The sequence below is a fragment of the Babylonia areolata genome, chromosome 11 (assembly GCF_041734735.1).
Source record: "Babylonia areolata isolate BAREFJ2019XMU chromosome 11, ASM4173473v1, whole genome shotgun sequence".
NCBI classification, from domain to species: Eukaryota; Metazoa; Mollusca; class Gastropoda; order Neogastropoda; family Buccinidae; genus Babylonia; species Babylonia areolata.
In genome coordinates, this window is record NC_134886.1 from 23,830,459 (window position 1) to 23,843,080 (window position 12,622).

The following is a 12,622-nucleotide window of genomic DNA, read 5'->3' on the forward strand; positions in this document are numbered from 1 at the left end:
AAAGAGAGAGAGAGAGAGAGAGAGAGAGAGATACAGAGAGAGAGGGAGAGACAGAGACAAATAGAGACAGACACACAGAGAGACAGATGGAGGCATATAAGAGAAAGAGACAGACAGACAGAAAGAAAGAAAGAGTCAGAGAAAGAATGAGAGACAGAGAGAAACACACACACACACACGCGCACACACACGCACGCACACACACCCAGAGGAGAGTGGGCGACTTTTTCACACCAAACCCTGTTTATGAAATACAAATCAAAGTAAAGAATACACATTATCTAGAGATTCTGCAACTATAGGTATATTTTGTATCTTGCATCTCAGTGCAAGGCTGTTTATACTCCAACTGCATCCAGCGTTTGTGTGTTTGTTTTTGTTTGACTGACTGTTGCCCGCACTTCGTCTTGTTGTTTGACAGACTGTTGCCCGCATTTCGTCTTTTTGTTTGATTGACTCTTGCCCGCATTTCGTCTTTTTGTTTGACACACTCTTGCCCGCATTTCGTCTTATTGTTTGACTGACTGTTGCCCGCATTTCGTCTTTTTGTTTGACTGACTGTTGCCCGCATTCCGTCTTTTTGTTTGACTGACTGTTGCCCGCATTCCGTCTTTTTGTTTGACTGACTGTTGCCCGCATTTCGTCTTTTTGTTTGACTGACTGTTGCCCGCATTCCGTCTTTTTGTTTGACTGACTGTTGCCCGCATTCCGTCTTTTTGTTTGACTGACTGTTGGCCGCATTTCGTCTGTGTCCTTTGTTTATTGTTTCTTTCTCTTGTCTTGTTTCGTTTCTTTTTTTATTACCCAAATCTAAATTCTACCCACTTGCTTTTTTTCTCCCCCTACCCCCGGTGCCCCCCTCCACCCCCAACTCCATCATTAAAAAATGTATGCATGTCTATTATAATATAAACTTTAAATCAAAAAGTTTGTTTAAACAGATATATATATATCAAAACAAAGATATACAGACACAGAGAGAGAATGCATGTCTATCATGATATTAACTTTGAATCAAAAAGTTTGTTGAAAACAAACAAACAAAAAAAAACAACCCCAAAAAACAACAACAGATATACAGACAGAGAGAGGGATAAGGAAAGACACAGATAATTACAGGGGCGGGGGCAGAAACAAAAGAGACAGAGACAGACAGACAGACAGACTGGTGCAGAGGAGAGGGAGAAAGAGACAGAGAGCCATAGAACCAAACTGGCCAACAGACAGACAGACAGACAGAGGGGTATCATTCCACTGATCACCATTCACCGATTACTCACGTAGATCAGAAAGGTGGCCAACCTCTCGCCATACTCTCCTGCCCCATCTTCTAACGCCCAGCTCTGAAACAGGATGAAAGATGATGAGTATTGATATGCCCGATACTTATACAGCCCTCTGCCTATCTTCGCTCAGAGACCTAGCTCAGAGCGCTGTACGAACACACAGTCATTTGCACAACAGGCCGTATACCTGGGTTGAGCCGACTGAGAGCTGCCTGTGGGCGCTCGTCATTCGTTTCCTGTGTCATTCAGTCAGGTTTCAGTCACACACACACACACACACACACACACACACTTACTCATTCACAGTCCGTAAGACATAGATTATCATGAACCAGAGTATCATTAGCATAGAGTATCATTACCATTAACCATTAATCATTAATCTCTCTCCTTCTCTCTCTCTCTCTATATATATATATATATATATATATATATATATATATATATATATATGTGTGTGTGTGTGTGTGTGTGTGTGTGCGTGTGTGCGCGCGTGCGTGCGTGCGTGTGTGCGCGCGTTTCATTCAGACATTTCGCGCGTCTGAGTGTTATGATCACTCTCCATTGTTAACTTTAGTTCGCGGCGCTCTCCTCCATGTGAAATACTGTGCTTACAGTTCATCACCCAACACTCTCCTCCATGTAAAATACTGTGCCGACAGTTCACCCAACACTCTCCTCCATGTAAAATACTGTGCTGACAGTTCACCACCCAACACTCTCCTCCATGTAAAATACTGTGCCCACAGTTCACCCAACACTCTCCTCCATGTAAAATACTGTGCTGACAGTTCACCACCCAACACTCTCCTCCATGTAAAATACTGTGCTGATCACCACCCAACACTCTCCTCCATGTAAAATACTGTGCCGACAGTTCACCACCCAACACTCTCCTCCATGTAAAATACTGTGCTGATCACCACCCAACACTCTCCTCCATGTAAAATACTGTGCCCACAGTTCACCCAACACTCTCCTCCATGTAAAATACTGTGCCCACAGTTCACCACCCAAACACATTTCGCCATTTCATTCACAAACCACACCCGTCATGTAAATGCTTAATTATATGATATAACATTACACGGAGTATGTTCATTGACAAGCCTTTAAAACCCCTTTGACAGCCAGGAGAAAAAAACAGTTGAAAGAGATGTTTCAAATCATCAATCAATATCAAGAACCATTCGCCAAAAACTGAGAAAATGGTCTATTTACGCATACCCAGATTCAAACACTCCACTGTTGGACGCCGTTCTTCGTCTCTGGACCTTGCATTTGGAATGAACTTCCTCCTTCGCTTCGTCAGGTCTCCACACTCAGCTCTTTCAAGTCTGGCCTTAAAACCCACCTCTTCCCAAAATAGCCTCCCTTCCCTGCCTCTTCCTTGTCTTCAGTTTCTTCAGTTTCAGAGTTATGCATGCGTGTGAATGACTGGTGTGAAATCGCTTTGATTTGTCTCTGCACAAGATTCAGCACTATATAAATACCACTATTATTATTATTATTATAGATATAGGTATACCACTCCAGATCAAATGTGTGAATTTTCAGTCTTCCAAAACGTATCCCCCCCCCTCCCCCACACTCCCCCTTTTGACGATGCCATCAGTGACGTCACAATGGACGTACTGTAAGTGCTACGTCATAAGGCAGTGTTGAGGGATGGAAAAGGAAGAATTCAGGGCAAAGAATCCGGAACGAAAGCGATCGCAATTGCAAATGAATGACTGTGAAGAACCCTCACGTCAAATGGATCCATGTGCACGTCGTAGTGACCTCCTAGTCCGTAGTTGACGATCTGGAGACACAGCAGACACTGATTTAATCAACGGTCAGTGAAGCTAGATAGGTAGACCAGGAAATGAGTGACGGAACTGGTTGATTACAAACACCTACAAAGGACTGCTCAATGAATGAATGAATGAATGAATTGAATGAATGAATGAATGAATGAACTGAATCAATGAATGAATGAATGAAACACACATACACACACGCGCGCGCGAATCTGTTAACACATATAATATTCCTAGCCAGTTGATGATAATAAGTGGTGTACAATCCCAGCTGGGGAGATTTGTGTTTCAATGATGTACTGTCGTATGACGATAACTATTTGGTTTTTTTTTTCTATATATGTGTCTCATGAACCTTAATTAATGTTTCATGACAACTTAGATTATTGTATTCTGTTGTATACTATTCAGTTCTGTCCTGTACTTTGCTATTCTCACACACACACACACACACATAGGCCCCTACACACACACACACACATAGGCCCCTACACACACGCACGCACACATAGGCCCCTACACACACACACACACACATATATATATATATATATATATATATGTGTGTGTGTGTGTGTGTGTGTGTGTGTAGACACTGCCCCCCTGACCCCACGCACACACACCTACCTGAAAAGCTTCAGAACAGGGCCCAACGGGGGGAGACTGGTCCACCTCCAAACCAGTCATCCCTTTCACCCTCCTCGCCAGGCTATGTGCCGTCTCCATTTCGTCATCGTAGATCCAGCCCCTGACGTCATGACACCACTTTTACGTCAAGCTAATGACGCCATCGCCTCTACTTTGTTCGTTGCGTAGCGTGATGTGGCATTCAGCGAGAAATATATCGATTATTAATGTTTTGCTTCTCGTTTGCCGCTCGTTCTGCTACTGATACTGACTGCCACTACTGACATTGCCGGGGTGAGGATGATGATGATGATGATGGTGATGATGACGGTGATGATGATGCCGAGCATAAGAACCTATCGAGTTCACACCACTTACAAGGATATCTGCCGAAACCTTTAAACTTACTTACAACATAGGCTACTTTACACACACACACACACACACACACACACACACACACACAGAGAGAGAGAGAGAGTTTACGATGCGATTCGATGCCATGCAACAGGCTCACAATATGAGCTAAAAGAATCGAACCATTGATATAAAGAGCACCACCACTGAAGCTGTTACCATACCCTTACTTCAAGTGTGACTACAAGTGCTGCTGCCGCCTTAACTACTGGCCTACAAGGCTACTACTGATGCTGCTGCTGCTGCAAAAACTATTACTTCCACAACTGCTGCTGCTACTGCAACTACTACTACTACTACTATAGGCCCATCTAATGCTGCTGCTGTTGTTTTCTAAAGCCAACTTACGCCTTCATGCAATGACCAGAAGTGATGCTTCTCCCGACGTACCTGCGGCTTATACAAGCATGTCTCTCGCTGCTGCTGTTACTGCTGTTACTTGTGCTGTTGCTGCTGCTGCTGCTGCTTTTTCTTCTCCTCATCCTCCCCGAATCTCTACGTCTGTTACCGCCACTGTTGCTACAACAGCTGGTTGTGACCATCGCTGCTGCTACTGCTGTGACAGTGGTGCTGTTCATTTATCAGGCTATTGACCTTTGCGGTGCTGCTGCTGCTGGTGCGCTTCTGTCACAAGCATCGGTGCTTTAAACGTTAAACATGGACACCTACTCTTACAACACTTCACAGATATACAGAGACATCATGGGCACACACAAATACACACACACATCCACGTACGTACGCACAAACATATTTTATATACAAAGCACGCAGGAACACACACACACACGCGCGCGCGCGCGCATGTGTGTGCCCCCCCTCCACCCTCCTCACACATTTATACACACACACGCACACCCAGACTTCTTACAGATTGCACAACGCACACACATACACAGAAACTCGTATGCAGACAGACAGACAGACAGACAGCACACACACACACATACACAAATACACACGTGCGTGCGCGCGCACGCACACACACACACACACACAAAAACACACATATATACATACACTCATACACACACATACACAAACACATATACTCCACATACACACGTACAGACACACACATATTCATACACACATACACCACAGACACACACACACACACACACACACTTACAAATCACTGGTTCTGAAATAGGCTGTGGAAGCATTGTGTCCTTTCCCGACCAAGCCACGGGCCATCTGTGGAAGCCAACAGAAAACATGGCGCAGAATAACAGACCACAGCCCTGACTGACTGCCGTATGGAAAAGCTGCACAAAAACCAGAAAGTCAAAATGGAAAGGAAAAAAAAAAAAACAGAAGGAAAGAACGTCTCAGACAAAGGTAACAGAAACAGACACACCAACAGCAAGAAAATACATACAGAGAAAGAGAGAACAGAGACAGAGGCAAACAGACAGAGACAGACAGAGAAATGGACAGAGAGACAAAGAGACAGAGACAGACAGACAGAGAGACAAAGAGACAGACATAGAGAGACAAAGATACAGACAGAGAAAGGGACAGAGAGAGAGAGAGAGAGAGAGAGAGAGAGAGAGAGAGAGAGACAAACAGAGACAAAGAGACAGAGAGAGAGAGAAAGAGACAGACAGAGACAGACAAAGAGACAGAGACAGACAGACAGAAAGGGACACAGAGAGAAAGACAAAGAGACAGACAGAGAAAGGGACAGAGAGAGAGAGACAGACAGACAGAGAAAGGGACACAGAGAGAGAGAGACAGACAGACAGAAAGGGACAGAGAGAGAGAGAGAGAGAGACAAAGAGACAGACAGACAGACAGAGAAAGGGACAGAGAGAGACAGACAGACAGACAGAGAAAGGGACAGAGAGAGAGAGACAAAGAGACAGAGACAGACAGAGAAAGGGACAGAGAGAGAGAGACAAAGAGACAGACAGAGAAAGGGACAGAGAGAGAGACAAAGAGACAGACAGAGAAAGGGACAGAGAGAGAGACAAAGAGACAGACAGAGAAAGGGACAGAGAGAGAGACAAAGAGACAGACAGAGAAAGGGACAGAGGGAGAGACAAAGAAACAGACAGAGAAAGGGACAGAGAGAGAGACACAGAGACAGACAGACAAGCAGAGAAAGGGACAGAGAGAGAGACAGACAGACAGAGAAAGGGACAGAGAGAGACAGACAGACAGAAAGGGACAGAGAGAGAGAGACAAACAGACAGACAGAGAAAGGGACAGAGAGAGAGAGACAAAGAGAAAGGCAGACAGACAGAGAAAGGGACATAGGGAGAGTTAGGAAAGCTGTAAAAACAACAACAAAAAAACAACAACAAAAAAACCCAAAAAAAACCCACAACACCTAAACCTGGAGTCGACAGCAAGTCAGATTGACTGGAACGGATTCCTTCTTCTTCTTCTTCTGGTCTTGCGATGGCGGAGTCGGGACGCACCCTACTTTTTTTTTTTTTTTATCATCTGACAATCACACAAAACCCCTTCTGCTTCTTTCTGTCCCGTTGTCTCCGACTGTTGGGGCACCACTGATGACCTGGTAACCAGTTCTCCCTGTTTCTCTCATGACGTCACTCACTGATGACCTGGTAACCAGTTCTCCCTGTTTCTCCCTGTCTCTCGTGACGTCACTCACTGATGACCTGGTAACCAGTTCTCCCTGTGTTCTGTCTCTCTCATGACGTCACTCACTGATGACCTGGTAACCAGTTCTCCCTGTGTCCTGTCTCTCGCCTGACGTCACTCACTGATGACCTGGTAACCAGTTCTCCCTGTGTCCTGTCTCTCTCTCTCTCTCTCTCTCATAACGTCACTCACTGATGACCTGGTAACCAGTTCTCCCTGTTTCTCTCATGACGTCACTCACTGATGACCTGGTAACCAGTTCTCCCTGTGTCCTGTCTCTTTCTCTCTCATGACGTCACTCACTGATGACCTGGTAACCAGTTCTCCCTGTTTCTCCATGTCTCTCTCATGACGTCACTCACTGATGACCTGGTAACCAGTTCTCCCTGTGTTCTGTCTCTCTCATAACGTCACTCACTGATGAACTGGTAACCAGTTCTCCATGTGTCCTGTCTCTCTCATGACGTCACTCACTGATGACCTGGTAACCAGTTCTCCCTGTTTCTCCCTGTCTCTCTCATGACGTCACTCACTGATGACCTGGTAACCAGTTCTCCCTGTGTTCTGTCTCTCTCATGTCGTCACTCACTGATGACCTGGTAACCAGTTCTCCATGTGTCCTGTCTCTCTCCTGACGTCACTCACTGATGACCTGGTAACCAGTTCTCCCAGTTTCTCCCTGTGTCTCTCATGACGTCACTCACTGATGACCTGGTAACCAGTTCTCCCTGTGTTCTGTCTCTCTCATGTCGTCACTCACTGATGACCTGGTAACCAGTTCTCCGTGTGTCCTGTATCTCTCCTGACGTCACTCACTGATGACCTGGTAACCAGTTCTCCCTGTGTCCTGTCTCTCTCATGACGTCACTCACTGATGACCTGGTAACCAGTTCTCCCTGTGTCCTGTCTCTCTCCTGACGTCACTCACTGATGACCTGGTAACCAGTTCTCCCTGTTTCTCCATGTCTCTCTCTCATGACGTCACTCACTGATGACCTGGTAACCAGTTCTCCCTGTGTTCTGTCTCTCTCATGACGTCACTCACTGATGACCTGGTAACCAGTTCTCCCTGTGTCCTGTCTCTCTCTCTCTCAGGGCGCCGCTCAGTCTCAGGCCTGTCTGTTCTAGGAAACTGCCCTCCCATCTTTTTTTCATGTCTGTCTCTCCTTCTCCTTCCTTGCACTGTTCCTTGCAGGACTGCCATTTGTCAAGCCCTGCTAGCAGATCGTGAGAAGCGCCCATACTGTTCAGTTTTCTGTTTCTTCACTGAAACCTGAATCAGTCTTTCCCATGATGTGTTCCTCCCATGGTTTTTGTGCTTCCATGCTTATGGATGGTTTTTTTTTTTCCCGAATGAAAAATTGTTTGAAGCAAACCTGAATTAGTCATATCATGAGAACAACTCTTTTTTTTTTCTTTTTTCTTTTTTTTTTTACATTTTAGTTATTATTTATTTATTTATTTGTGTAAGCTTATCTATTATTTATTCACCTTTTTTTTTTCTCCTCAAGGCCTGACTAAGCGCGTTGGGTTACACTGCTGGTCAGGCATCTGCTTGGCAGATGTGGTGTAGCGTATATGGATTTGTCCGAACGCAGTGACGCCTCCTTGAGCTACTGAAACTGAAACTGAAACTCTGACACAGAACTGACCTTGCCTTTGACGAACTCCGTCAGAGCCTCGATTTCGGAGTCGGAAATGGCGTCATGAAAGAGGGAGACAAAGGGGGAGATGGAGAGAATTTCCTCCTTGTAACATACATAGGGGATGGAGGAGAAAGTTCTCCTGCAGCGGCAGACATGGTCAGGCTTCAGTGACTCCTGAAAAAAAACGTCAACCCCCAACAAAAAAGGTGGAAAATCAGTAATTTTGTTGCATGTTTGTTGAACTGTGAACCACTGCCACTATCGGACAAAAACGTTCAACTGCACAAATCTGTTGTCTATCTAATTAGATCGGAATCAATTCAGTACTGATCGGCACAACTTGTTAATTATCAACATCAGAGTAAAAACGCCATGTTCATGTTCATGTAAGCCATCAACAAAGTTGGAAGCTTCGGTGTTATCTGAACAAAGTTACACACACACACACACACACACACACACACACACACACACACACTCACCCCCCACCCATCCACCGATACAATCCCCCAGGCAAACACACTCACACACACACATACACACAAACACACACAAACACACACACACACACACACACACACACACACACATCCACCGATACAACCCCCCCAGGCAAACACACACACACACACTCCTACCCACCCCCCACCCCCACCCACCCACCCACACAAACATACCACGGTGTGGTCCCTGTCCCAGGCACACAGGTCAGCAATGGCCAGGTCCCAGGTGGTGTCCTGTGTCAGGTACACAGACTCTGTCCCTGCACTGCTTGCCGACAGCTCCCGTCCTAACTGGTCCAGGTCGGCTGCCCTGCTTTCTGTCAGATGTGGTGTGGTGTGGTGTGGTGTGGTGTAATGCAGTGTGGTGTGGTGTGATGTGGTGTGGTGTTGTGTGATGTGGTGTGATGTGATGTGGTGTGGTGTGGTGCAGTGTGGTGTGGTGTGGTGTGATGTGATGTGATGTGATGTGATGTGATGCATTGTAATATAGCTGTCTGCCAGATGTAATGTCATGTAATATGATGTGATGTAAAGTAATGTAACGCATTGTAATATAGCTGTTTGCCAGATGTAATGTAATAAGATGTGATGTAACGTAATGCACTGCAATATAGCTGTCTGCCAGATGTAATTTAATGTCATGTAATATGATGTGATGTAATGTAATGCACTGTGATATAGCTTTCTGCCTATTGTAATGTCATGTCATGTCATGTCATGCAATATGATGTGATATGATGTAACGTAATGCATTGTGATATAGCTTTCTGCCAAATGTAATGTCATGTGATGTAATGCAAAGCAATGCATTGTGATATTATAGCTTTCTACCAGATGTAAATGTGATGTGATGTGATGTGATGTGATGTGATGTAATGCAATGCAATGCATTGTAATAAAGCTGTCTGCCAGATGTAATGTAATGCAATGCATTGTAATACATCTTTCTGCAAGATGTAATGTAATACAAAGTAATTCCATGCATTGTAATAAAGCTTTCTGCCAGGTGTATTGTAACACAAATAATGCAATGCATTGTAACATACCTTTCTGCCAGATGTAATGTAATGCAATGCATTGTAATACATCTTTCTGCCAGATGTAATATAACACAAATAATGCAATGCATTGCAATATAGCGTTCTGCCAGATGTAATATAACACAAATAATGCATTGCATTGCAATATAGCGTTCTGCCAGATGTAATATAACACAAATAATGCATTGCATTGCAATATAGCGTTCTGCCAGATGTAATATAACACAAATAATGCAATACATAGCAATATAGCTTTCTGCCAGATGTAATATAACACAATGCAATGCATTGCAATATAGCGTTCTGCCAGATGTAATATAACACAATGCAATGCATTGCAATATAGCGTTCTGCCAGATGTAATATAACACAAATAATGCAATACATAGCAATATAGCTTTCTGCCAGATGTAATATAATACAAATAATGCAATACATTGCAATATAGCGTTCTGCCAGATGTAATATAATACAAATGATGCAATGCATTTCAATACAGCTTTCTGCTAGATGTGATACAAAGTAATGCAATGTAATGTAATATAGCTTTCTGCCAGGTGTATTGTAATACAAATAATGCAATGCATTGTAACATACCTTTCTGCCAGATGTAATGTAATGCAATGCTGCACAGCTTTCTGCTAATGTAATTTGATACAGAGTTTGCAATGCATTGCAGTATAGCTTTCTGCCACATGTAATATAAAATAATGCAATGCATTATGGTATAGCTTTCTGTCAGATGTAGTGTAGTGTAGTGTAGTGTAGTGTAACTATATTTCAATGTGATAATCTGTGTGTTTATAGACCGCAATTGCATGCCAAAGAGAATGTAATGTAAAGTAATCTCCACCTATCTGTCTGTCTGTACACCTGTTTGTCTAACAATTAATAAATCAATTCTGTTTTATACCAAACTGGATTCCAATGTCGTAGATCTCCTGAGCTGTCCTTGTGTCATTCATCTGGGGGAAAAAAGAGAAAAGGCCACTCGACACTTTAGTTATTGCAGCAGCGCTGCAACAACAACAACAACAACAACAACAAAAATACAAACTGAACAGCAGCAACAACACAACGGAGAATGCGTGAGCAGGCGCATCAACAGCGTGAACAATCATGACAATATGAACAGCTTTAATAGACACTAATCAGTTGATACATCATGCAAAACCCAGAACCACAGCACGCACATAAACACTTCGGGTTTCACAATTGAGTCTGAGTCTGAGTTTGACCCCCCCCCCCCCCCTCTCTTTCTCTCTCTTTTTTTCTCACACACACAGACATGTACCTACATATGCATGCACACACTCACACAGACAGCCAACACACACACACACACCCAACCTCCCCCCCCTCCACACACACACACACATGCATATGCACGCGCGCGATCAGACCTCCTGAATGGCAACAGCACTCACATAAAAGTAGGTTCTGCCCAGTAATCCGTAGGCCTCGCTTCTCTTGCTGACTATGACGTGGTTACCTCCCCCGCTGCCGCCATCTTGGCTGTCCATCTCTGTGACCGCCAGGTGCAGCCACTGTCTGCTCTCCCACAGGAAACCGTCCGTGAAGGCCTGGCGCCCTATCTGAAAGTGCACACCTTGTGGCATTACTGTGTGATAGTCAGTAGTGTCCCACTTCGACCGTCCGTTAGAATGGCAGAGGATGCAACTACTGTCTCCATGACATGGGCAAGAATTTGATTACAGTGGAGAGTGTCTTGCCCATGTTACATCCCCACTCTCTCGGCCAAGAGGGCTTTAGGAGAATCAGGGTTGGGGCGGTCCCCTAAACACCAACTAATCCCCCAACCCCAACCCCTCCCGCCCCCAAGGCTGCAGCACCAAGAGCCAGTGCGATCTTGCCTCCTACTTTGAGGGTCATAGTCCTTCACAAAAGACCAAGCTGTAAATGAATTCCCATTGCAGTGGTGAAATCATTCAGCCCCCACTTTGTTCTTGGCCCAACTGGAAACTCTGTCATTCTGTGATATAAGCCGATATTATTGAACACAATAAATCAATAAAAATTCTTGACATGGATCTTGGATATAGACAGATATATAGGTAGATAGATAAGAAGAAGAAGAGAGAAGATGAAGAGTAAGAACGATAATAAGAAGAAGGTGATGAAGATGAAGATGAACAACACCATGACAACCATCAACAACGACACGACCAAAAAAAAAAAAAAAGGAAAAGGAAGACGAATAAAAGGAAGGAAACCACACACACACACACACAAACTCTCCTACCTCATAGGCATCTTCAGGCTGCAAAGCGGGCCCAAGGTACCCGGTATAATTGCCCGCATACATGTCTTCCACCCGTAAGCGATATACCCGTTGCAGGCGGACGAGAGCGGAGCAGGCACCGTGAAAATCCCGATGGGTGGGCAATGAGGGCCTGAGGTCAGCTGTGTGCTGATCAAACACTGAAACACACTTTGGGGTCTATGACTGATATTGATGATCAAACACTGAAACACACTTTGGGGTCTATGACTGATATTGATGATCAAACACTGAAACACACTTTGGGGTCTATGACTGATATTGATGATCAAACACTGAAACACACTTTGGAGTCTATGACTGATATTGATGAACAAACACTGAAACACAATTTGGGGTCTATGACTGATATTGATGGTCAAACACTGAAACACACTTTGCAGTCT

The 12,622-nt window shown here is 44.4% G+C and overlaps 2 protein-coding genes across 2 annotated transcripts in view; both read right to left on the minus strand.

The window, feature by feature from the left end:
* LOC143287181 (prolyl 4-hydroxylase subunit alpha-3-like) overlaps positions 1-3,956 on the minus strand; it is a 6,101-nt gene extending 2,145 nt beyond the window's left edge. The window contains exons 1-3 of the mRNA XM_076595124.1: positions 3,716-3,956; positions 3,037-3,090; positions 1,281-1,343 (exon numbers count right to left, since the gene is read on the minus strand). Of these exons, the coding sequence (XP_076451239.1) occupies positions 1,281-1,343; positions 3,037-3,090; positions 3,716-3,814 (216 nt within the window). The 5' untranslated portion in view covers positions 3,815-3,956. The remainder of the gene's footprint in view (positions 1-1,280; positions 1,344-3,036; positions 3,091-3,715) is intronic.
* Positions 3,957-5,260: 1,304 nt separating this feature from the next.
* The window catches only part of LOC143287182 (prolyl 4-hydroxylase subunit alpha-1-like), a 53,613-nt gene continuing 46,251 nt past the window's right edge, over positions 5,261-12,622 (minus strand). Inside the window, exons 5-10 of the mRNA XM_076595125.1 lie at positions 12,198-12,376; positions 11,362-11,529; positions 10,848-10,899; positions 9,069-9,211; positions 8,398-8,565; positions 5,261-5,329 (exon numbers count right to left, since the gene is read on the minus strand). Of these exons, the coding sequence (XP_076451240.1) occupies positions 5,261-5,329; positions 8,398-8,565; positions 9,069-9,211; positions 10,848-10,899; positions 11,362-11,529; positions 12,198-12,376 (779 nt within the window). The remainder of the gene's footprint in view (positions 5,330-8,397; positions 8,566-9,068; positions 9,212-10,847; positions 10,900-11,361; positions 11,530-12,197; positions 12,377-12,622) is intronic.